The sequence below is a fragment of the Protopterus annectens genome, chromosome 3.part0, assembly GCF_019279795.1.
Source record: "Protopterus annectens isolate FY-2018-M chromosome 3.part0, PAN1.0, whole genome shotgun sequence".
Lineage (NCBI taxonomy): Eukaryota > Metazoa > Chordata > Ceratodontiformes > Protopteridae > Protopterus > Protopterus annectens.
The window spans coordinates 1,585,080,251-1,585,106,348 of NC_056731.1; the positions used below are offsets into that span (position 1 = coordinate 1,585,080,251).

Below are 26,098 nucleotides of genomic sequence, written 5' to 3' on the forward strand. Positions count from 1 at the left end.
ATAAAGGTGCTAGGGATGCTGTCCCAAGAGTAAGAATGAAGGCGAGATAGGACTACAAAACATAAAGAAGATATGTACTTACCATAACGTTCTATGTTTGTAGTCCATCTCGCCCTTCATTCTTACAAACCTTTCCTCCTGCCCCCTCCTTGAGGACCTGGGGGTAGTGTGACTACTACCTTATCGTTATGTTGAGTCCTTTCTACATGGTTTGTTCTTTGTCTCTGTATATTTACTTCTTGCAGCAAACAAGATCTGGGATACGTTAGTGGTGCATTATGGGATACCTCATAGCCACGAGCCAGCCAGAAGTTTTTGAGTTATAGTATGGCCAAGTCGAAGCCGAGGTTCATCTCCAATCCCAAGTGTAAGAATGAAGGGCGAGATGGACTACAAACATTGAACGTTATAGTAAGTACATAACTTCTTTTTTTCTTGATTTGGGTGTATGCTTGGGGTCATTGCCATGTTGAAAAGTGAAATTCCTCTTCATCTGCAGCTTTATAGAAAATGCCTTAACGTTTTGGGCCAAAAGTGACTAGTATTTGGAACTGTTCTTAATGCCCTCCACCTTGACTAAAGCCCAGTTCCAGCTGAAGAAAAGCAACCCCAAAGCATGATATGGCCACCACCATGCTTCACCGTGAGGATGGTGTTCTTTTGGTGATGGGAAGTGTTGTTTTTGCGCCAAACGTACCTTTTGGAATTGTGGCCAAAAAGTTCAATCCTGGTCTCATCAGACCATAACACATTTTCCCACATGCTTTTGGGAGACTTGATGTATTGTATTGTTTTGCAAATTTTAGCTGGGCCTGGATGTTTTTCTGTGTAAGAAAAGGCTTCTATCTTGCAAACCCTACCCCATAGCCCAGACATATAGAGAATATGGATGATTGTTGTCACATGCAGTACACAACCAGTACTTGCCAGAAATTCCTGCAAGCTCCTTCAGTGTTGCTGGACGTCTCTTGGCAGCCTCCTTGACCAGTTTTTGTCTTGCCTTTTCATCAATTTTGGAGGGATGTCCAGTTCTTTGCAACGTCACTGTTGTCCCATATTTTCTCCACTTTTTGATGACTGTCTTCACTGTGTTCCATGGTATATCCAATGCTGTGGAAATTATTTTGTACCCTTCTCCTGACTGATACCTTTCAACAATGAGATCCCTTTGATGCTTTGTAAGCTCTCTGCGAACCATGGCTTTTGCTGTTTCAGGCAACTGAGTAAATGTCAGGAAAATCCTACTAGGACAGCTGAACTTTATTTGCAGGTGTGTACCCAAGAAGACTGAATGCTGTAATTAAATCAAAAGGTACTTCAACAAAGTATTAATTTAAGGGTGTGCACACTTATGCAACCAGCTTATTGTGCATTTTTTATTTTTTTATATTTTTCCCCTAATAGATTTGTTTTTCAATTGAATTGCACAGGTTAGAGGTCACATTGAAGGCAGGAAAAAATTTGAAATGATTTATAGTGGTCTTATTTTTTTGATATCACAAAAACCTGGCATTTTAACAGGGGGGGTATGTACACTCTTTATGTCCACTGTATGTTTGTCTCCCAAATATGCAACAAAATCTAGACGTTTTAGGAATTTTGCCTCTGTACCCCAAGTAGGCTGCAGAGAATTTTTCCTCAAGCAGACAGCAGATGTTGGAGGTGTGAAGGGAAGGTAGAGGTAATTGGAAACGTATTTTCTGGGAGTGCAGTGAGCTGACAGACTTTAAGGATTCCCTGTGGGATGCGCTGTCAGAGGTGCTGGGTGGGCAGATTGGTCTGACAAGGGAGATGATTGTTCTGAACTATGATAAAGAATCGGAATTGCCTAGGCATGGTAAGGCCTTGCTGTGTCTAATAATGGTGGCTGCCAACAAAGAAATTACTAGAAAATCAAAATCTAAACCAACTGTACTAGAAGTAGTGAATATAGTAACAGAGATAAAATGGGAATTGAAATCTTTAGAAAAGGGTAGGAGCAAACTACTTAAAAAAATGAGAAAGAATTGTGGGAACAGTACATACAAGGGAGGAATGATGTTTAAAAGGTGGCAGAATTTAAATTAACTGTGTAATGTTTGGCTAAAAAAGATTAAGTAGATTATAAGTGATGTATAATGTTTGCAACTGGGAGTGTGTCATTTTGGTTTGTGATGTAAAATGCTTGCAACTAGGATTGCGTTGGTGTGGTTTGTTTTCATTTATGTAAATATATGATCGCCTGTGTAGTAAGTGATGGTTTAATAAAGATGTTTCTTGTTAAAAAGGGCAGGAATTGAATAATTTATGTAATGTTGCTTAGTTTATGTGATTATATAGCGGGCAGGAATTGTAATGTTGCTTAGTTTATATGATATATAGCAATATATGTGAAGTATAATATCTGTGTTAATTATAATGTCAATACTTTTAAATGAATGTAAATTTGCCTATGTCACAAGTGATAATTCAATAAAGGAGTCTGAAAAAAAAAGTTGGCAGGCATTATTTTGAGTAGTAGTCCTTCAACCGTTTTAGGGAGCATTGCACTGGAAAACATTATTCCTGTTGCACTGGAAAATCTTATGCCATTCTTCTGGCACTTACTACACTGTGACACCTCTTCACTGTCCAAGATGTTTTGCCATTTTGCTAGTATACTGTTTGCTTGTAAAGATTTATATAATGACTTTGCTTAGCTATCAGGTGACCCTTAAGTTGCCTTGGTTTATAAGTAGAACTGTATACAGATTATGTTTCAGATTCAATGGTATGTATGAAAACAGCCAAGTGTATTTATAATTACATTAACGACCTGTCAATAGTGGTTACATGCTGCTTACAAGGGTTCCGATGAAGTTGCATTTTGCTAACAGATGTCATTTTGAGCTTGTGAGATTGTTAGGCTACATATTTTGTTTGATGGTAGTAATTATGGAAAAGGCTTAGAGTTGCAGAACTGGCTTCCTAACAAAAATCATTATTTTCTGTTTAGGAGTATGCTATTAACTGTCATGTCATCACATGGGAGAGGATTCTCAGCCACTTGGACATCTTTGCTTTTGGACATTTCTGGGGCTGGGCCATGAAGGCCTTGTTAATCCGCAGCTACGGTCTTTGCTGGACAATCAGCATCACATGGGAATTGACTGAGGTAGGACATATGTAGTTATTGTACTGATTAAAGACCTTTTTAATTTACCAAAGACAGTTACATATATCAAAGGAAAGTTTGTTTACTTAACAGCTTTCATAGGGTATAGAAAGACGGTTTGTTTGTTTGTGTCTTTCGGCTTTTTCCCGGTTAGGGGTCGCCACAGCGGAACTCCGGTCCGCTAATAATTGGCAGTAGATTTTTGCGTACTGGCTTGCCAGGCCTAATGCACAACCTTCAACGAAGGAACGCCCAGTCACGCATGTCGCCACACAGAAGACGCTCTAACTGAGAATCGAACGGGCAACGTCTAACTGTTAGGTGACAACGCTAGAAAAACTGTGTACTGCTTACCTACAATATTTTATTAGGCACACACACTTGATCTTAGCCAGAAGGTTGCAGAGTGATCCTGTTTTTGTTTTTTTGTTTAGGTGAATTCATTCCTTAATGCTAAAGAATTGTATTTTGTACATGTTAAATGTAACATTGTGTATCTGGTGGTTATTCAGAAGTAAAATGCAAGTACTGTGACTACAGAAGGTGTGTAAGATCCCCACAATTTGCAATATTGCCAGTGTATCTTAGACTAGGAAAAGAACATCAGTTAGATCTAGCATGACCAATAGAAAGGGGACTTGAAATGTTTTCTGGAAAGGAACTAAGAAAGCACTAAAATAAGATCACATTAATATCTCAGGCCCCATTGTTGGCCATTTTTGTGGAGAAACATATATAAACATATTAAAAGTTTATAAGAAGCACCAAGAGTTATTTTAATGCATTAAAGTAGTTCAGAAAACAGAGATATTTTGGAAAAAAAAAAGGCTAAAGCAGGAACAGTAGACCCCGTGAATGAGGAGAAGAGTGGAAGGCAGCTTATTGTTAGCTGTAGGAAGGGCAGCGACTTTAAAATGAAAAATGCACTGTAACCAGTACTATGTTTAGAACCATTTGTTTTAATTATGCTACTGTTATGTTGAATCTTTTAGTTGCTATTAAGGGAATGCTCATGTCTATACTAAGACTCAAATCAATTTGTCTAATTTTGTTCATATACAAATTGTCTTATGGAGCTTTTCTCTCTGGGCCTCCACTGAAAATGGGTTCTTTATAGCCCAGTTGGACTTTCCCGGTAAACAAATGTCAAATAAAAATAAAATAAAGGATTTAGTATTTATAAATGTTTTGGATCATTTGCTCACAGGTTGTTTTTTAAGGAGTTTTGGTAGGAAACAGAAATCAGTGGTAGGTCTGTAATCGTTAATTGTACTGGAATATAATGAGTTTATTAATGTGTGCCTAAAGCCATTTTAGGTAGTTTTTGTAAGGCTGAACGTGTATAATAGTGGTCTGCAGAATATCTTACTGACATGACTTAGAAATCTGTAGTGAAGTAGATGAAATTCTAGGTTGTAGTTATAGTTTATCAAGGTTTTCCTCAACAGTCTTTATTGTTTTATTTTACATTTGTTAACTGGATAGTGTCCAGATGGGCAAGTAGCCCATTTTCAGCAAAGACCCTGGGAGAAAAGCTCCATAACAATAGTACAAAAAAGATTACAAACATTTTACAAAGATATATAAAGAATATATAAAAAGTTTAACAGTTGCCTACAATCGCAATTTACAAAAAGAGAATGTAAACAGAAAACATTACATTTCCTAAGCTTTATCACAGGCAGTAATATGAAACTCATTATATATGTAACTAAAATAAACCATTGTGGTATTTTCTTTTGGTATAAGTAAGACAAGGAGAAGATAGTGAAAAGAAACATTTGATTGATTGCATGAGAAACTAGCCAGGAGTATTACAGGAGCATAGCCATTGTTGAGTAAAGTATTCCTGTAGGAGGAATTTGAAGCTATGACTATCTGTGTTTTTTAGTTTTATGTTGATAGTTTTGAAATAGAATGAGAGGGTATTGTGGCAAGTGATGTAATGCAGCAGTCCCCAACCACTGGGCCATGGATCATTTGTTATCAGACCGCACAAAGAATAAAAAATGTTTGTTTGGCGCCTGATTGTTCAGAAAAAAGTGTGTGTGTATGTATATGTATGATCGTGTTTGTTTCTGTCTGCGTGTGTGAATGAATGCATGCATGAAAGCAGAATGTGTGTGTGTGTGTGTGTGTGTGTGTGTGTGTGTGTGTGTGTGTGTGTGTGTGTGTGAAAGCAGAATAGACTGTGTATGTGTGTTTGAGAGAGAGTGAACAGTGAGATCGATTGAGCCATTATTTTACACTCACTAAGCAGCGCTTTTGCTCCTTAGCAAGTGTAAAATAAACATAAATGAAACAAAAAAAAAGGTGTGTTTCTGTCTGCATGTGTGAGTGAATGCATGCACAAAAGCAGAAGACTGTGTTTCTGTCTGCATGTGTGATTGAATGCATGCAAGAAAGAAGAGACTGTTTCTGTCTGCATGTGTATGTGTGTGAATGCATGCACAAAAGCAGAAGAGACTGTGTGTCTGTGTTTGTGAGTATGAGAGAGAGAAGAGTGAAGCGTGATAGCAATCCCTGGCAGCAGCAGCATCAATCAGTTATACCGCTCAACCTTTCTGAACAAGAAGTCTGAACAGAGCCACAAGTAATGGGGGCAAACAACCAAAAATAAGGACAGATTTTAAATGTTACTCTTACAAACTTAGAAAGTTGCTAGAACAGTATTTCCATTAGCATGCATTATCTGAATGATATGAGGTCTGAAGCTCAAATGCCTGTCATTATTTAATGACTTCAATCCCCAATCATTTGCCAGAAAACTGCACAATTTTTGAGGATGGGAGCAAACATATGAAACAAAAATCTGGACAGTTGAAAGGTTTGCTCTGTTGACTTTTAGCTCAAGATATCTTGAGAAACCTAAAATAAACTGTGGACAAAGGCTCAAAATAGGAACATATTTTACTTCATTATTAGGATTTGTGTTGGCATACATTTTTGAAACCGAGGTCTGCATGAGAGAGTGAGTGAGAGCAACAGTAAGGAAGTTTGTATATCTCTGGACCTTTCTGCTGAAGAAATCTGGATAAATCCTAAAATAAAGAAGGAACAAAGGCTCAACAGTAGGAACAAATTGTAATTGCTGCTCTTATAAAATTACAAACTTGCTTACATAAAAGAATTTGTGTTAGTATGAATTTTCTGAAGAAAGCAGATGTATGCCATTATTTAGTAACTTCAGTCGCCAGTGACTGGCAACAAACCAAAACACTGAGTAAGGGACCAAAACATAAAGTAAATGCCTGCATATTTTTTAAGTGTTGTATTTTGGATGTAAAATGCTTCCTCCAACACCATTAACATATACTAGAGCAAGTTTGAAACATTAGGCAGAGGAATTAGTTTTCATCAAATATATATATCTATATAAAAATATAATAGTACTCAAATCAGTACAACAAAGTAGTTTGAGAGCCCATTCGCACAATAATGCTCTCCAGGTTGTGTGCTAAAGTGCAATTAATGACCTTCCAGTGGTGTAGAGGCCCTCCGCCTGTGGCGTCTGGCCTCATAACACCCCTGGGCTTGCAAAATTACACATTAGCACACACTCTGGAGAGCATTGTTCTTTACTTATCGTGTGCGCTCGATAGCCAATCATGGAAAATTTTCTTACATGAAACCGGTCCATGGTGCAAAAAAGGTTGAAGACCACTGATGTAATGTACTAAGTAAGTTTGAGGCTGGTGGGTGGCTAGAGGGTGGCTAAAGGTGCATCAGGGAAAGGAGGAACTTTACAAGATATATAGTTCTTTACTGAATTGTGTGTGTCTTAAGATGTTCTTCGTGTTTCACTGTTGCAGTCATTGCATTTGGGTAATCTGCTGGCAGGTTGCCCTCAGTCGGCCTGAATAACAAAGTCTTGGTTGCTGTCCCTTCTTCCATGACGTCAGGTCGTCAGGGGTATAAAACATGCAGCTGACACCATTTTCATCAGTCTTTCTTGCCGCACTGTGCCCGAAGCAAAAGCAGTTCGCAAGTGCTGGTCAGCCGACTCCTGAAATTTTTGTTTTCGAGTTTCAGAACCGAAGTCTTTAACCTAAAGCCAAGTACCCCATTGGGGAAACTTTTTCTTGCTCCTTACCGATGTCAGTAAAAGTTAATAATTGTATTACTTGTGGGAAGCAAATACCTTATAAGGATTTTCATTTGTACTGTATTCCTTGCCTAGACCCTGACCACAACGTGCTTTGCTGTCAGTTTTGTGCTAAATTTAACCAACGCACTATTAAGCGTCGGTATATTTTTGCATCTAAATATTTTGGCACAAGATTTAACTATCCAGAAATGTCGTCGGTTAGCAATCAGATTACCGGAATTCACAAAAAAATGCAAAGAAAAAGACAGAGACAGACCGTTGAGGTCCAAAACCGACGATGAAGCTTCTCCTAAGCCAGTCGCCGGTACTCGGTGAGGCACTTTTGTAGCCCCTGATACCCGCTACTTTTGATTCGCATGCCTCTACTGAGACCCATTTGGAGTCCGGTATGCTATGAGACACTTCAAGTATTGAACCTGCAGATGTCTCTCCCTTAGATGGGTCCAGCGCCGCTGAGCAGGCACCGGCTTCTGAGGGTGTTTTCAGGCCTAAAGATTTGTGTATTAAACCGACGCCATCCTCAAAAACAAGACCAAAACCAACTTCCATGTCTAAAATCCAACGCATGGGCCACGTGCTTAGACCCCTATGCCTAAAAACAAGTGATCAAAATGGCTGAGGATTTAATTACCTTGATCAGGGGTTCCCAACCCCCTCCTGCTAAGAGGCCTAGGCAAGACACTGATTATGAATCTTCAGATCAGGTTTCCATTTCTTCTGATTCCTCTTCTGATCAGGAATTATCTATTCCACCTTATGAGGACTCTGATGCAGAAGAATCCATCCCTTCTTTTCCTCCTCCTGAGGATTTTTCTTTTGGAGAAACTTTGCATACCTTAAGGGAACATTTTCATTGGGAGAGTCAGGATTTTTAGAGACTCCATGGTGCTGGATAGATGGGGTAAGAAGGTTTACACGTCTGCAAGCCTGGCAATCAGGGGTTTAAGCTGTCAATTTCATATGTTTAAATATCAGCAGCATGTCATGGGCTTACTTAAACAGAAAATGATGTTCATGGGCTTACTTAAACAGAAAATGATGTTGATGTCTGACTGTATGGAAAATAGAGTTACAGGATTTATTGCATTTAGCTGAACAAGTTGGAAAACATACTTTGCAAAGTGGTTTTGATTCCTTGGAGGTCTCTTGCAGGGCCGCTGTAACTGGATCTGTGATAAGAAGGCATGCTTGGCTCAAGGAGCAAAATCTGCCTGATCATGTTAAAGCAAAGTTGTTGGATGCTCCTTTATAACATGACAGCCTATTTGGTAATAAGGGAGAAGAGGTTTTGAAAAAGATGGAAGACAAAGCTAAATCTATGCAAACTGTAAAAGATTTCCTACAAGTGCAGCCACCCAGGTTCAGTAGGCACTGGCCTACTAAGAATTGGTCCTTTCCAGCACCCACCAGAGCCACTCAGGTCAAACCCAGACACTCCAAAGGCTCCAGGTTTCAGTCACAAGGAACTTACAGAACAAAACAATGGGGAGCCTTCACCTCCAAATCTGGAAGTAGCGAGGCACCTCCCCCCCTATGGTAAATAGTCTCAATGACTTTCCTCTGCCATTTCCAAGCACTTATCTTTTGGCAGCCCCTTTGGGGGGAAAACTAGCACTTCATGCACAAAATTGGCATCTAATTATCCAGGACAAGTGGGTTTTAAATATAGTATCCCAGGGATATAGATTTCATTTCCACACGTTGCCAATTCCAAATGGATGGCCAGATCTACCTCCAAATCGGTGGCAGAGGCCCAGAAACAAGTTATGTCCCTCATGGATATGGGGGCTATTCAACCAGTACCAGAAAAGGAAAAAGGACAAGGTTTTTATTCAAGACTTTTCCTTGTACCCAGAAAAGACAAATCATGGTGTCCAGTTCTGGACTTATCCATTCTAAATACTTTCCTGGACATTCCAAAATTCAAGATGCTGACTCTACAACAGTTACTGCCTATGTTAGGCAAGGATGCCTGGTTGGTAACTCTAGACTTTCCTGCATATCCCAATCAGGGAATCTTGCAGAAGATACCTCTGCTTCAAAGCAGGCTATTTGCATTACCAGTTCTCTGCACTACCCTTTGGCTTATCTACTGCGCCCAGGGTCTTCACAAAATGCCTGACACCAGTAATTGCATTTTACAGACAAAGAAATATTAAAATTTATCCTTATCTGGATGACTGCCTAATTCAGGCAGAAAACAAGGACACTCTTCTACAGCATCTGGCGTTTGTAAAAAGGCTTCTAACTTACCTAGGGTACACCATAAACAAAAAGAAATCACAACTGGTACCCTCTCAAAAAATTACATTCCTAGGTGCAAGCTTGAATACAACTGCCCAGATGGCTTACCTCACGCCAGACAAACAAATCCAATTGATGACTTACTTCAAACAAGTGGCCACAAAACCCCAGTTATCTGCAAGACAAATTCTGCGAGCCATGGGGTTCATGGCTTCCTGCATTCTTCTAATTCCATATGCAAGACTGCATATGAGGAAACTTCAGTGGTACCTAAAAAGCTTATGGAGTCAACATTGTCACAGCCTGGAAAGAATGATTCCTATCATTCCTTGCCTGCAGCAAGAGTTCCTATGGTGGGCAGAGGCCTGTCACCAAAACAAGGGACTGTCATTCATTCCACCCCCTGCCACCCAAACCCTGACTACAGACGCATCAGACTATGCTTGGGGGGAGCTTCTGGCAGGGAGATGCATTCAGGGCGAATGTAGCCCAAATCAAATGCACCTGCATATCATCCAGAAAGAGATGCTAGCTGTACAGAATGCTCTGACAAATTTCAAGGACTTTCTTCATCCAGGACAACTACTGTTAAGGACAGACAACACCACAATCATGTGGTACATAAACAAGCAGGGGGGGTACCCATTCCTACCCCCTTTGCAGACTAAAGATGGCCTTGTGGAACACAGCCTTGTCTTACTAGGTACATCTACAAGCTCAATTCCTGCCAGGAAAGCAAAATACTCTGGCAGACGAACTAAGCAAAAATCTTACGGACCCACATGAATGGAAACTGGATCCACAAATCTTCAGCATGTTGACACGCAAATGGGGGAGCCCAGACATAGATCTTTTGCCTCACCCCAAAACTATCAGTTGGACAAATTCTGCACAAGAATCCTTCACAAAAAAAGCTTGGAAAGTGGATGCTCTATCCTTCAGCTGGAAAAACCTTATCAGTCTCTACTTTTCCCCTTCTGCCTTTGCTCTCCAAGGTATTACTAAAAGTCAGACAGGAAAAAACAAAAATGATTCTGATTGCTCCAGACTGGCCTCGCCAACACTGGTACCCGCTCCTACGCAATATGTCACACCTTCCTCCGTGGTGCCTGCCTCAGACACATCTGCTGTCTCAGCAGAACTTTAAAAATGTTCATCGTGCATACAGCTGCAGTCATCACACTTGGGTTATCCTGCCGTCAGGCGGGTCCTCGGTCGGATGAATTCCAAAGTCTATGTCCGGCGTTGGTTGTCGTCGCTTCTTCCCTGACGTCAGTGCGGCAGGGGTATAAAAGAGGCAGCCGACGCCATTTTCTTCTGTCTTTCTTGCCGCGCGGTGCCCGAAGCAGTTCACAAGTGCCGGTCGGCCAGCTCCTGAGATTTACGAACAGTATTTCAGCCGAAGTCTTCTTTAAAGCTAAGTACCCCGTTGGGGAAACTTTTCTTGCCTCAGACCAATGTCAGACAAAGTTAATAATTGCATTTCTTGTGGGAAGCAAATACCGCATAAGGATTTTCACTCTTACTGTATACTTTGCTTAGGGCCAGACCATGACGTCTTGGCCTGCCGTTTTTGTGCTAGGTTTAACAAGTGCACTGTTAAGCGCCGGGCGGAGTTCGCCCTTCATTATTTTGGTAAAAAATTTAATTATATCATGTCGTCGGATGCACCGACGCCAGTTTTAGGCAAAAGTCGCAAGGATAAGGATAGACATCCGAGGCCTGCACCGAGTACTGACATCACGCTAAGGCCGACTACCGGTTCTCAGCGAGGCGCCTACGCAGCCCCTGACTACCGATGAAACTATTTTACCGGCGACTTCAGTACCCGAGGCCGCAGGATCCTTGGTCTCCATTCCCACTGCAGATACCGACACCACTCCTGGCGGGGAAACCGAAATTTTAACGAGGTCTGCCATTTCTGAAGGCGTTTTCAGGCCTACCACCTCCTCTATTAAATCATTCACCAAGTCTAAAGCTGCAATGAAAATTAAAAAAACAAGGTCCTCAGACCCCCTGTCAAGGCCCCATGCCTAAAAAACAGATGCTTAAAATGGCTGAGGATTTGATTACTCTCATCAGGGGGTTCTCAACCCCCCTCAGACAAAAGACCCAGGTTGGAGGAAGACTACTCTTCCACAGACCAGGCTTCTATTACTTCAGACCATTCTGAGGACCAGGATTACACCTATTCCCCATTTGAAGACTCTGATGCTGAGGAGTCTGTTCCCTCGGTCTCCTCCCCTGAGGACTACTCTTTTGGCGAAACCCTGCATACATTGAGAGAGCACTTCCACTGGGAAGGCCAAGATTACTCAGATTCCAAGAAAAGGCTCAGGGAATTTCTACTACTTCCCCAGCATAGGCCCCTGGCTATTCCGCCTGTCTTAGATATTTTGGATGATGTGTATGCAGAAGCCAGTCTAAATCCAGACTCATTAACTCCAGCCCCTGTTAAACCAGACAGATATTACCGGGTTCCTGATTCTCACCAGTTCCTTTATAAAAGCCATACTGCTGACCCAGAAACAATTTCACAGGGTCCCAAGGGGATTAAGGCCTCTACTGCTAAAAACCCTTTGCCTTCAGAGAGAGATTTTAGAGCATTAGAAAGGTGGGGAGAAAAAGGTGTATACATCAGCCACTTTAATCATGAGGGCATTAAACTGTCAATTTCATATGTTAAAATGCCAACAGTTCTTGCTATCTTAGCTGAAAGGCAAAATGACACAAACAGAACAACCAGACTTGAAAGAGTTGCAGGATTTGTTGCATGGAGCAGAACAAGTGGGGAAGCATACCTTGCAGTGTGGTTTTGATGCTTTAGAGGCCTCATGCAGAGCTGCTGTCACGGGGTCTGTTATACGTAGACATGCTTGGCTCAAAGAGCAAACCTTACCAGATCATGTCAAAGCAAAGTTATTAGATGCACCACTACAAAAAGATGTATTGTTCGGTGTTAAAGCTGAGGAGGTACTAAAGAAAATGGAGGAAAAAGCGAAATCTATGCAAACAGTTAAAGATTTCTTGCAGGTGCAGCCTCCACGCTTCAGCAGAAACTGGCCTTCAAAAAATTGGTCCTTTCCAACCACGGACAGACCCCAAAGGGGCAGATACAGATGCCCAAGGGGTAGAGGACAACCTCAAGGATCTTACAGAGCTAGACAGTGGCAAACACCAGCCCCCAGAGGTGGAGAACATAGACCACAGTCATTTAGAAAACAGATGCAATAACTTTCCCCTATGCCTGCCAAACAAAGATATAATGGCAGCACCTTTGGGCGGAAAACTGGCCTTATTTTCAAAAAACTGGCACATTGTTACACAGGACAAATGGATTCTGGATATTAGACAGAGGCTACAGGTTCCACTTTCACACCCTTCCAAAAATGAGAGACATGCCAAACCTGCCACACAATCAATGGGCAGAGGCACAAAGGCAAATTTCCGCTCTCATGGATATGAAAGCAATTCAAGAGGTACCTGCAAAAGAACAAGGTCAAGGTTTTTATTCAAGACTATTTCTGGTACCAAGGAAGGACAAAGATTGGAGACCCATCTTAGACCTATCTATTCTAAACACATATCTAGAGGTACCAAAATTCAAGATGCTCACATTACAGCAGCTTCTTCCCATGCTGGGCAAGGAGTCTTGGCTGGTAACGTTGGACCTCAAGGAGGCATACCTGCATGTCCCTATCAGACAAGATTGCAGAAGATACCTCAGATTTCTTGCAGGTTCAACCCATTACCAATTCTCTGCATTGCCCTTTGGCTTATCTACTGCGCCCAGAGTGTTTACGAAATGCCTGGCATCAGTAATTGCCTTCTGCAGACAACGAGGAATCCAAATCTACCCATATCTGGACGACTGCCTGATCCAAGCAGACAGAAAGGACCTTCTATTGCAACATCTGGCGTTTGTAATAAAACTGTTAAACTGCTTGGGTTACACAGTGAACAAAAATAAATCAAAACTAATACCTTCTCAACAGATAATTTTCCTGGGTGCCAGCTTAAATGCAACAACCCAGATGGCCTACCTCACGCCAGACAAACAAGGGCAACTGTCTCAATACTACAACAAAATGGCAACTTTAACCAGGCTAACTGCAAGGAAAATCCTGCAGGCTCTGGGGTTCATGGCATCTTGCATCCTACTAATACCATTTGCAAAGCTGCATATGAGGAAACTACAATGGTACCTAAAAAACTTATGGTCTCAGCACAGCCACAGCTTGGAAACAATTATACCACTCATTCCATGCCTTCAAAAGGAATTTTTGTGGTGGGCTCAAGCATGCCAAAGAAACACAGGTCTTCCTTTCTGTTTACCACAAGCAACTCAAATCATCACTACAGACGCCTCAGACTACGCCTGGGGAGCACACATGGCAGGTCAGTGTATTCAGGGAAAATGGTCCCAAAACCAGATGCACCTACACATCAACCAAAAGGAGATGCTAGCCGTGCAAAATGCTCTTATGACCTTCAAAGACCTACTGCATCCAGGCCAGCTATTAATAAGGACAGACAACACCACAGTCATGTGGTACATAAACAAACAGGGGGGAATGCATTCATACCCCCTGTGCAGGCAAGCCATGACCCTGTGGAATACAGCACTGGAACTACAAATTCAACTACGGGCACAATTCCTGCCAGGGAAGGAAAACACACTGGCAGACAACTTAAGCAGAAATATGACAGACCCACATGAATGGAAGTTGCATCCTCAAGTCTTCTCAAAGATAACTCAGGCATGGGGACAGCCAGACATAGATCTATTTGCTACCCACAGAAATTACCAGTTGGAAAAATTCTGCTCAAGGGACCTATCATCCACAGGCCTGGAAAGTGGACGCACTCTCTTTTAATTGGACATAATTGACAGTCTATGCCTTCCCGCCTCTACCTCTACTGGCCAAAGTCCTATTAAAAAACAGAGCAGAGAGGCCACAAATGATTCTCATTGCTCCAGACTGGCCACAACAGCACTGGTATCCTCTCCTAAAGAGCCTGTCACACTCACCACCATGGATCCTTCCTCAAGTTCCTCTTCTGTTGTCCCAGCACAACTACAAGACCCTTCACAGCCAGCTCAGAACTCTAAATCTAGCTGCATGGAGAATACCTTAATTTACCAACAAACTCTCCTCTCCAATGAGTACAGGATGTCATCTTGGAGGCCAGGAGACCCTCTACTAGAAAAACCTACTCCGCCAAATGGAAACGATTTTGTTCCTGGAATCAAGCAAAGGGTCAGAATCCTTGGGTAATAAATATACCTCAGATTTTACAGTACCTAACTGAGATGTTAAACAGTGGCCTCTCCTTGTCTTCTATCAAGATCCACGCTTCACCCATTTCAGCACAATACAATACGGATCCTCCTTTATTCTCACATCCTCTATTAAGGCAGTTCCCCAGAGGGGCAAAAAATATAAACCCCCCACAGAAACCACCAGCTCCAGCTTGGGACCTCAACTTCGTATTGGAGAAGATGACACTGCCTCCTTTTGAGCCGGCTTCTTCAGCAGAGCTACAATACTTGTCATGGAAAACAGCCTTCCTTCTGGCTATTACCTCAGCATGCAGGGTTTCGGAGCTACAAGCCCTCATGGCTGTGCAACCATTCATCATTTTCCATCAGGACAGGGTTTCCTTACGAACCAAGCCTACCTTCATGCCAAAGGTAGTATCCAATGTGGCTTTGAATCAGACTATTCATTTGCCTAACTTTTATCCCAATCCACAGAACAAAGGAGAGAGGCTTCTACATTCCTTGGACATTCACAGGCAACTTCGTTATTACTTGGACAGAACAAAATCATTCAGAAAATCTGAGCAGCTCTTTGCGTCCTATGCTACAGGTGCTCAAGGAAAGGCTATTTCCAAACAGACTATTTCAAAATGGATAGCCCACTGCATACGCTTTTGTTATTCATTTCATGGAAAATCAGTGCCTGTATACATCAGATCCCACTCCACCAGGGCTACAGCTACCTCAGCAGCTTTCCTCAGGGGGGTCCCTACCAAGGACATTTTGGAAGCAGCTACTTGGAGTTCAGTGCACACTTTCTCCAAGCACTACCACCTTCCACTATACTCAAAATCTAGAGCAGGCTTTGCCACAGCAGTCCTGCAGGGCATTCTAGCCCCTCCTAATTCCGCTTAGTACCAGCCACCCTTACTTAGCTTTGGGATTCTACCCAAGTGTGATGACTGCAGCTGTATGCACGATGAACATAGTACAGTTTTGTACCTACCATAAATGTAGATGTTCGAGTGCGCATACAGCTGCAGTCCAGGTTACCCTCCCTCCATCCCCTCTTAGGACAGGGCTTATGACAAACACCTTTTACATACAACCTATTTTGGGTATTCCTTTATGGTGTATTTGCTTGCAACTACTGTTTTGATTTATCTACTTATGTATGTTTGCATGACATCATGTTTTGCCTTCCTTTCTGGGGGCACCTGACATCTGGGGCAAGAAAAACTGAAGAAAATGGCGTCGGCTGCCTCTTTTATACCCCTGCCGCACTGACGTCAGGGAAGAAGCAACGACAACCGACGCCGGACCTAGACTTTGGAATTCGGCCGACTGAGGACCCGCCTGACGGCAGGATAACCCAAGTGTGATGACTGCAGCTGTATGCGCACTCAAGCGTCTACATTTATGGTAGGTACAAAACTGTACTTTCTACACACTCGGCTCCAAACTCTTGACTCTTGCAGCATGGCTAATCAACTAATTTCACCAGTTACATCTCTCAGCAAACCTGTGATGGATGTCATTTTGGAGGCTAGAAGGCCTAGCACTAGAAAATCTTATGCTGATAAATGGAAAAGATTCTGTGCCTGGAATCTACTTCTGCAGCCTTTCTCAGAGGGGTTCCCACAAGAGACATTCTAGAAGCTGCTACCTGGAGCTCAGTTCATACGTTCACCAAGCATTACCATTTACCTCTGTTCTCTAAATCCAGAGCAGGCTTTGCCACTGCTGTCCTGCAGGGCCTTATAGCTGCTCCTGATGGTGTATAATTCCATCCTAAATGTATAATTCCATCCTCCCAACCCAAATGTAATGACTGCAGCAGTGAAACACGAAGAACATAGTACAGTTGTGTACATTTACCATAAATGTAGATGTTCGAGTGTGTTCACTGTTGTAGTCCTGGTTACCCACCCGCCAGCCCCCTACTTTTCTCTTTTTATACCTCTTCTTTCTGTTACAACAAAAAGGCTTTTGAGCATAGTATTCGCTTTTATTTGGAGGTATATTTTTTGTATTCTAAATTACATACATATATATATATATATATATATATATATATATATATATATATATATATATATACATTTTTTTTTTTTGCTCCCCATTTGAGGGGCACCTGACATCTGGGACAAGAAAAACTGATGAAAATGGTGTCGGCTGCATGTTTTATACCCCTGACGACCTGACGTCATGGAAAAAGGGACAGCAACCGATGCAGGACCCAAGACTTTGTTATTCAGGCCGACTGAGAGCAGCCTGCCAGCAGATTACCCAAATGTAATGACTGCAACAGTGAATACACTCTAACATCTACATTTATGGTAAGTGTACACAGCTGTACTTTTCATAGTGTTGGTTGTGTGAGACTTGAGAAATGCTTTGTTGGCATTCCGTGCTAATTTAATCAAACAGTTGCCCTAGACAGTGTAAAAGATCATCAGGCTTTTGATGAACTTTTATAAGAAGGCCTTGGCAGCCAGTGCACAAGTAGTTAAATTCAGTGACATCAGTAAGCAAGACTTGCAAAGCTTCTGTTAGTTGCTAGTACATATAACAACAACACAACTCGATGCACAGACAGGACAGAAAGGTAAACACTAATTGTAAGTGCACTTATACTTTCTATCTCAGTGCACACACTAACCGGTAGCAGTAGTGACAGGAAAAGTGCGTCTAGATACCAATATGCATTTAGTTGAGAGTATACTTATAACTAAAAACTCAATGCACAGCTAAGAGAGGAAACAGTAAAGATAAGAACTGAGAATGTAGAAGCAAACAAAACGATATAGTGCCCTAGGGTTGACATCTGGTATCACTCATCGTTTTCATAAAGTGTGTATGTAGATTGCTTAGGACACTCAGCTGCTTATTCTACCTGCCCAAGTTTCTCCGCTTCATAGTAGATCAGGCCTAGGAAAAGCTTGAGCCTTCTGTGTATTTGGGTCGAATGATAACCTGATCTAGTCCTTGTCTTTAGTTTCCGTAGTGGGTTGTCTTGAGTATTTCTATAATTTTGGTTGTGCTGACATATTGAAGGGCAGTAGGTTCTGGCAACACTAGATAGCATAGTTGATGCTGTCCTCCTTCATGGATGAGCTCATAAACTTCTGGGCACCCAGTTTAAGTGGAAGTGCTTTTATTTAGGCCTCTCAAATCCTGCTGGATGACCTCTTGAATAGGCAGTCCCTCACTATTATGCAGAAACTTTAAGAACCCCTCCTGCAGTTTTCTCCTCTCCTACACCAGGCCATCCTGCAAAGAGGAAATGGTCTCCCCCACCGAAGGAAGGTATTCATATATTATAGTTTGGTCTTCCTCTGATATTGGTCAGATCAACCAAGAGGATGATACCTACCAGGTCAACAACAGTAGTCCTGACTGTGGTGTGGAGCTGCCCACGAGGGTTCTTTTTTTCAAGCTCATGCCATCTTGGAAGAGCCATCACCAAGGACCATTGCATTCTAGAAAAGGTCATAGCTAGTCTCATAATATTACAGCTGTGTAGTCTGTCCCCAGAAAGAAGTCTGTAGAGAGGCCAAATATTTTCAGCAGAGCTCTTGTGATAACTCTAGATTCTGTACTAGAAAGTGGCCATAAAGGCTGTGCCATGTTCGGAGCAGGAGATAAAGGTTTTCTTTCTCATTTTGGACCTCACTGACTTTATTCAGCACAGTTAATATTTATAGTTCTTGATGGCTAATTTTGAGTGCGTCTTGCCTGTGCCTGCTGCAAGGTACCTAGATTGATTCACTGAATGTAGCAAACACTTTTCAGTGCATCAGTTTTGAGGTCCACATAGGAGATTTCCCTAGTTTGCTGTGGGATGGACTAGGCTTTTTGCACCATCCAGAATATTTACCAGGATGTTGACCATGGTGGCCATTATCTTGCAGGAAAAGAAAGGATCTCCCTTACCTGAATATCTGGCTCCTGGGGGTCCCATCTAGGGTGACACTGGTAATATCCTTGCAGTGGATGTTTTTATGATTGCAGTGTATTTTGACCATAACAGGATCAAATAGGCCTTAAATTTTGTATAGATATATAGGCACAAAACTGGTCGGTCTCCAGTGCCAGCTATTGTTGTTCATGAAGAGGGTCTTGGAGTTTTGATATTGGCATCTTGGTGAGGATGTAGTCCAGGGTCTGGACTCTGATCCTACTACAAATTCTTAGTTTGATATCTGCCATGATCTTTGTGGTGGTCTGCTATGTGCATATACCTAAGGATACTGTTGTAGTGAAATTAGTGGTTCAAAGCACTTGGGCAAAGTACTAAGTGACTCACAATACCTGTAATAATAAGAAACATGGTCTCCAATGAGGTACTTAACTGCTAACTCTAGAAATTTGGACCAAAATGCACTACTGATGATGCTTTACACCGTGTCTTGCAAACTGTGTTGCAAGAAAGAAACAGTAGCAGAAGCAGACATCCTCTTTATACTGAAAATGTTTATAGCATCCACCTAACTTGGAGGGGAAGGCTGCAAAGTTCTGGAAGTTAGGCCAGGAGAAGTCCCCGCTACCTAGTACTACTGCGAAAGTGATCCTACTTGAACATCTACTGTTATGGCAAGTTCTTTAGACAATTGTACTTTATCTGTAAACCATTTTATTTTTATTTTTGAAAGGAATAGTCCAAAAATGAAATAGCCCCAGCACAGAGCCCTGTGGGATGCCGCTAGCAACCCTTGCAAGGATAGACCAGCAATTCTCCTACTTTGACTCCCTGTGTTCTTTTGCTTAACCAGTGTTGACCTCTTCAGTCATATCTTAGTTCTTAATTACCTATATCCTTCTATTCCTATGTTGCAGTATTCTAGTTGTGGGATTTCCTGCCCTCAGGTGACTCGTACATCGGCTCCTATACAAAAGCTTCAGCTTGGCTGTTGCAGCATGCGTGGGATGTCAGACGAAAGGCCATAAACCAGGGGCCTTAAATGTGACGTCTGCACGCACAATCCTCGGAACTTTTTAGCAGCAAATAACTTGCGCATCGTAATATCGCTCCTTCTCAGACGTTGCATCAGTAAAGCTAATTAACCCATTGAGTTTCTGTTTGTTCTTGTTTTGCCGATTGTTATTGTTTAGGCTTGGTTGTTGTAGCCTTCAGCTGATGTCAAGTAAAAAGAGAAAGTGCCAATGCGGGCATCGGGTACCCCATAAAGACACCCATGATAGGTGTGTTTTTTGCTTAGGCAGGGAGCATGACCATTCTGCCTGCTCAAGTTGTCAATCATTTGTGCCGAAGAGCCTACGCAGCCATTTGGCCACTTTAAACCTTTACCTAGAAAACCAGCGCCTTAAACAGTTAGCTCTTAGAATGGATCCCACATCAGAGGCTGCATCTGAACCTCCCCACCAGAAGGCCAAGATTCCTAGGCCTTCCTCACCTGCTGCCCCGCCAACTGCCGATCCAGGAGTTGAGGAGCACCCAGCATATCTGTCAACTTCAACAACGTCCTTTGAGGAAGCTGTTGCACAGCTGATGACTGGCACATCCTCAGTGCTTACCCAGACACCGACCACCGTTGATGTCGAGGGGGAACCAGCTTCTGTGGTACCTCCGACCGGGATCCAGACTTCGGAAATGTTGACCTCAAAACCCGAATCCAGGCCTGTTCCTACTTCCCCCCCGGCAAAAAAGAAGCAGAAAACCAAGCATACCTCCTCCTCTGCAGAAGCCCTACCAGATTGGCAAGCCTTCACTTCCTCTCTCTCATGCAGGGCTTTATGGCCCTTAGGCCTTCAGTCTCAACCTCCACTACTGTGCCTTTACTGAGCCCTAGGCCTGCATCTGCCCTCCCACCCATGACCTCTCAGGTTAGGGTGGAAAAGCATGATTCTTCCTTTTCTTCCTCAGAGGACTCAATTTCATATACATCCCAAATTGCTTCTCCCCAGGAGTATTATTCTCTTGATGACGAATCTGTGGAAGAGTATTCTCCCCCTGAGGAGATTACCTTTGGTGAGACCATCACCAAGATGAAAGATTATTTCAAATGGGATACTTCCCAAATGACTGACACCCAAAAGAGGTACTTTGAGGTGCTTCACGTAGAATCCTCCCTCCCTTTCGGCTGTCCCTCCTGTTGTACCTGCTTACTTGGATTCTGTTAATTCAGCTTCTAAGGCCCCAGACTCCCAGCCACCGACCCCTAAGCACCCTGACCACTTCTATAAAGTGCCAGAGGAGCAAATATTCCTAGTTAAACCACCCTTGGCGGACCCAGCTGTGATTGCCACTGCTCCTGATACAGTCTAGACTGCTGACTTCCTGCCTCTCTCCTACCCAGGGATAAAGATAGCAAATATATGAATAGGATGGGAAAGAAAGTATACATATCCTCCACTTTGGCTTTCAGAGCCATAAATTATCAGACCCACATGACTAAGTATGCTCTAGACTTAGTGTCTCAATCCTCCTCCATGCTGGCTTCTATTCCTGACAGTCCCAGTAAGGCTGACATTTCCTCCAAACTGTTCTTGGCCCAGTTAGTAGCCAGGCACTCCATTAGATGCAGCTACGATGCTGCAGAAGCATCTGCCCACTCTGCAGCATCTGCTTCTGTCCTTAGGAGGTACTCCTGGCTGAGACTACAGAATCTAGCATAAGACTTCAAGTCCAAGGTCTTGGACACACCCCTGAATCACAATTTCCTTTTTAAAAACAATCTGCAGACCACTTCAAGAATATGCAGGAAAAATGTAAAGAATCACAGGACATCAAACATCTGCTGGTGTCCCCCATTCCCAAGTATTACAGGAACTAACCTGCTAAAACCACTTTTGTAAGGCATAGCCCTCCACAGACAGCTGCTTCCTCTTCCAGATCTAGAAGAAGGGCAAGAAGACCTACCACGTCCAGACCTACTGCACCAACTCCTCAGCCCAGACTATCCTTTCAGGACAGAGGAGGTCCCAATAATGCATGACTGCCTTGCACACCTACCACTTTCTGCATGCCTTCCCCACTGTCTCCCCTTCTGGCAATCCATCACCACAGACCATTGGGTCCTATCCATTATCCAAAAAGGGTACTTTCTATCCTGGAAAGAAAAAACACCCAGGAAAGGTATTCCATTTCCCCCCAAAAAACAAATTCATCTCCTGCCACAATTTTTCTTCCTGGTCCCCAAAAAAGATGGCCCCTGGAGACCCATCTTAGATCTCTCCTTTCTAAATCTCCACCTTCAGGTACCCTCCTTCAAAATGCTGTCACTTCCCACTCTGCTGCCATTTATTCCAGCCAAGGCCTTTATAGCCACCTTGGACCTAAAAGAAGCCTACCTACACATACCAATCAGGACTTCCCACAGACAATTCCTCCATTTCTCTGGCCCTTCCTCTCATTTCCAATTTACTGCCTTGCTCTTTGGTTTATCCACTGCCCCCAAGTGTTTACAAAGTGCCTAGCTCCAGCCATTGCCTTCTGCAGAACTCAGGGAATCCAGATTTACCCATATCTGGACGACATCCTCATACTAGCAGAAGGCATCTGCACTTCACAATGTCCCCTCTGCAAAATCTAGGTTCACCATCAACCTCCCAAAGTCTTCCTTGAACCCAGACCAGGACAAGATTTTCCTAAGCTGCAGAATTCAAACGGACAAAATGAAGGCCTTTCTCCCACAGAGACAAGGTTCTATCCCTGACTTCCCACTTCAAGGAAATCCTACACTCCCAGAAGGTGACAGCAAGGCAATTTTTTCATCTCCTAGACTTAGTGGAAGCAACCATCCCCATGCTACCACTGGCCAGAATGCACATGCGCAAGCTATAGTGGTACCTCAAAAACATTTGGTCCCAACACCTACATCACTTACAACAGGTTATTCCCCTCCTTCCCTGTCTAAAGACAGAAATCAGCTGGTGAATCCGACAAGTCCAACTGAACCCGGAACTCCCACTGCAACCACCCACCCCAATCCAAACAATGCATACAGATCCCTCAGATTCAGGTTGGGGGGATGACATTGGCATCCTACAGGGTTCAGGAAAAGTAGCACCCTTCTCTGCAGGCCAAACACATCAATGTCAGGAAAATGACAGCGGTCTTCCTAGCTCTAAAGACTTTTATCCCCCTTCTCATACCAGGGGTGCTTCTGGCTTCTGATAGTGACCGACAATACCACTGTTATGTGGTACCTCAACAAACAGGGAGGAACAAAGGCCTATCAGCTGTGCAGACTGACCCTGCTGATATGGGACCAAGCCCCTCACCACAACTTGGTCCTGCAGGTGAGCTACATCCCCTCACAGGACCACAAGCAAGCAGATCTTCTAGCAGAACTTCCTCTCCACAGCACCAATGGATGCTGGACAGGAAGGTCTTCCCAGACATAGTCCACCAGTGGGGTACTCCACAAATAGACCTGTTTGCCTCCCCCCAGAACGGGCAGTTGCAGACCTTCTGCTCAAAGACCTACTCCCCTCTAGCATGGAGAGTGAACACTTTCAGCATCTCTTGGGAGGGGAAGTTTCTTTATGCCCCCCCCCTTTCCAATGATTCAGAAAGTCATCCTGAAAATCAAGAAGGACAAACCAAAACTCATGTTAGTGACTCCCTACTGGCCAAGGCAGCACTGGTTCCCCCTACTTCACAATTTAGCCAAGGGCAATCACTACAAGTTACCCTACAAGATGGACCTACTGACACAAGACAAAGGAACTCTCCTCCACCCACACTTGCAGATGTTATCCCTGGCTCTGTGGGTGATAAACATTTGATCCCCTTCAGACACCACTACTCAGAGGACGTGCTTTCAGTCCTGAGGGAGGCAAGGAAACCTACCATCAGAAAATCATAATTAGCTAAATGGGAAAGATTTACAAAGTGGTGCCTGGACAAGGGAAGGGACCCTTGCTCTGCTGATGCCCCCCTTGTTCTTACTTATGTGTGTCAATTGAGTAAAAGCGGCCTTTCCTAATCTTTAGTGAAAGTACATCTTTCTGCTAAATCAGCCTGCTTGCCCCTTGATTCCCCCCCTTGCTAGCCGGGCTCGACGTAATGCTCTTCCTTAAAGGAGTTACACATGAGACTGCCTCCACCCTGGAACCTTAGCTACATCCTGGAAACTTACCCAGCACCTTTTCGAACCAGCTGGGACTTCTTCCTTACAAATGTGTACATGGAAAACTGTCCTGGTCGCTATCACTTCAGCCAGAAGAGTGTCAGAGTTGCAGACCTTAATGGCCTGCCCCCCACGCTACCTGCCACAAAGCCAGAGTCACCCTGCAAAACTAATCCCTCCTTCATACCCAAGGTGGTCAATGACCAAGCTCTAAACCAATCTATCCATCTACCCACTAATGAAGGGGAGAGGATACTGCACTCCTTGGAAGTGCACAGGCAACTAAGATTCTACCTGGACAAAACCAAAACCATTAGGAAATCTAAGCAATTCTTTGTCTCGTTCCATCCCAGAGCCCTGGGCAAGGCAGTCTCCAAACAAACGTTCGCATGCTGGATCAGGAAAACCATTTGTCTCTGCTACTCTCACCATGGAAAAAAATCCCAGTGGGACTAAAGGCCCATTCCACTAGGGCAGTGGCTGCCTCCAAGGCTTTCATAAAAGGTCTGGACACTGCATCCATTATGGAAGCAGCCACATGGTCCACTATCCACACTTTCACCAAACATTACAAACTTGACCAAGTCTCTAGGGCACAGGCAGGATTCACCAGGGCAATCCTACAGGGCTTTTTAGAATCCTGCTCAGCATTTGCCACCCTCTCATCCATCTAAGCTGTGGTACTCTCCCACAACTAGAATACTGCAACATAGAAATAGAAGGACATAGAATAGTTGTGTAAAATCTTACCATAACCATATATGTACTTCTCTTCTATGTTGCAGTATTCCTTCCCACCCACCATTACCTCCAAGTCATTCTCCTTTATTCCCAGCTAATACCTGGACCTATCTATGCTACTGAAGGACACCAAGGTCACACACCTGTCCCCACTGGCATTCCTCCTGCTGGGCCTTCTTCTCTACCTGCTGGCTCTCAAGTTCTGAGGATTGTGAATGCAGACGTCACATTTAAGGCCCCTGGCCTTGCGTCTGACATCCCATGCACGTTGCAACAGCCAAGCTGAAGCTTTTGTATAGGAGCAGACGTACAAGTCGCCTGAGGGCAGGAAATCCCATAACTAGAATACTGTGACATGGAAGAGAAGGACATCTATGGTTATGGTAAGATTTACACAACTTTTCTTTCCCTCCTTTGCATACTTTCTGAGCCCTTGTATTTTTTGGTCTCCTTGGTAAGTATTTCCATATACCTAATGATATCTTTTTTTTTTTTTCATTTTTATATTACTTGTGTTATAGCATCTATTGCATTTGTCATTATTTTCTGATATACCTTGTAAATAATTTTAAGTAGCCGAGGATGAAGCATTTAATGACTGTTGTTTTAGTTGGGAGGGTGGCCTAATGGTTAAGGTGTTTGCCTTACAAACAAAAGGTACAGTGTTTGAATCTCACAGGGGATAATTGGCTAGGCTTAAAATGGCTTGCAAGGGCAGTTAGCCTAGTACTAACCTATGAACTATGAACTATATGGAATGTTTGCAGTCCTGTAAGCATTATGGAATAGATTAACCCTTATGAAATATATAAACCATTGTTAACTATGTTTATCCTGGGGTGTGGCTGAAGTGGGTCCTTCTCACTCAGATCACTGTCCCAGTTGACCAGTAAATGAATAAGTAAATTAATGTTAAATGCTTTTAATTTCTAAATTGTTCCCCTTGTGAGATAGTGTAGAACGTATTGCCACGGTTAACATAAACATTATGCTCTGTCAGTCCTTCATCGGGCTTTGTTGTTACCACTTCAAGGAAAGCCAGAATGTTCAAGGAAAGCCAGAATGTTCAGAAAGCAAGCCTTTCCCTCTACAATCCCTTAGTGTTTCATATTTAACAGAACCAGGTCCATTGTGTCATTTTGGATAAGTTCTGTTATGACTCTGTCTGTGATTTTACATAGAATATGAACATAAGTTGATTAATGAAACTCCTACACATCCAACACTGGATGCCAGAGCTGGAAGAAGGCCCCTTGCAGGAGAGGTGAGAGGGTCCTCCACAGTGCCTAATGAACATCTTTCCAGTTTCTTTTTGGCTGGCAGTTGTGAGGTATGTGCAGACCCTTGTCTGCTAACAATCCATCATGAAGCTGTTGCTGGCTACTGCTACCACTGCATTATCCTCTGTTTAGAGATTTTGAAGGGGCTAAGCTTCCTTCCCCCTTGTTGCCCCAAAGAATCTCTGTGTGGTGTGGCCATCTGATTCTTTGAGCCCCTCTTAAAGGTTTCTC

General features: G+C 43.0%; 1 protein-coding gene across 1 annotated transcript in view; it reads left to right on the forward strand.

The window, feature by feature from the left end:
• Positions 1-26,098, forward strand: part of PTDSS1 (phosphatidylserine synthase 1) — an 811,205-nt gene that overhangs the window by 425,989 nt on the left and 359,118 nt on the right. Inside the window, exon 5 of the mRNA XM_044065621.1 lies at positions 2,975-3,133. Coding sequence (XP_043921556.1) covers positions 2,975-3,133 — 159 coding nt within the window. The remainder of the gene's footprint in view (positions 1-2,974; positions 3,134-26,098) is intronic.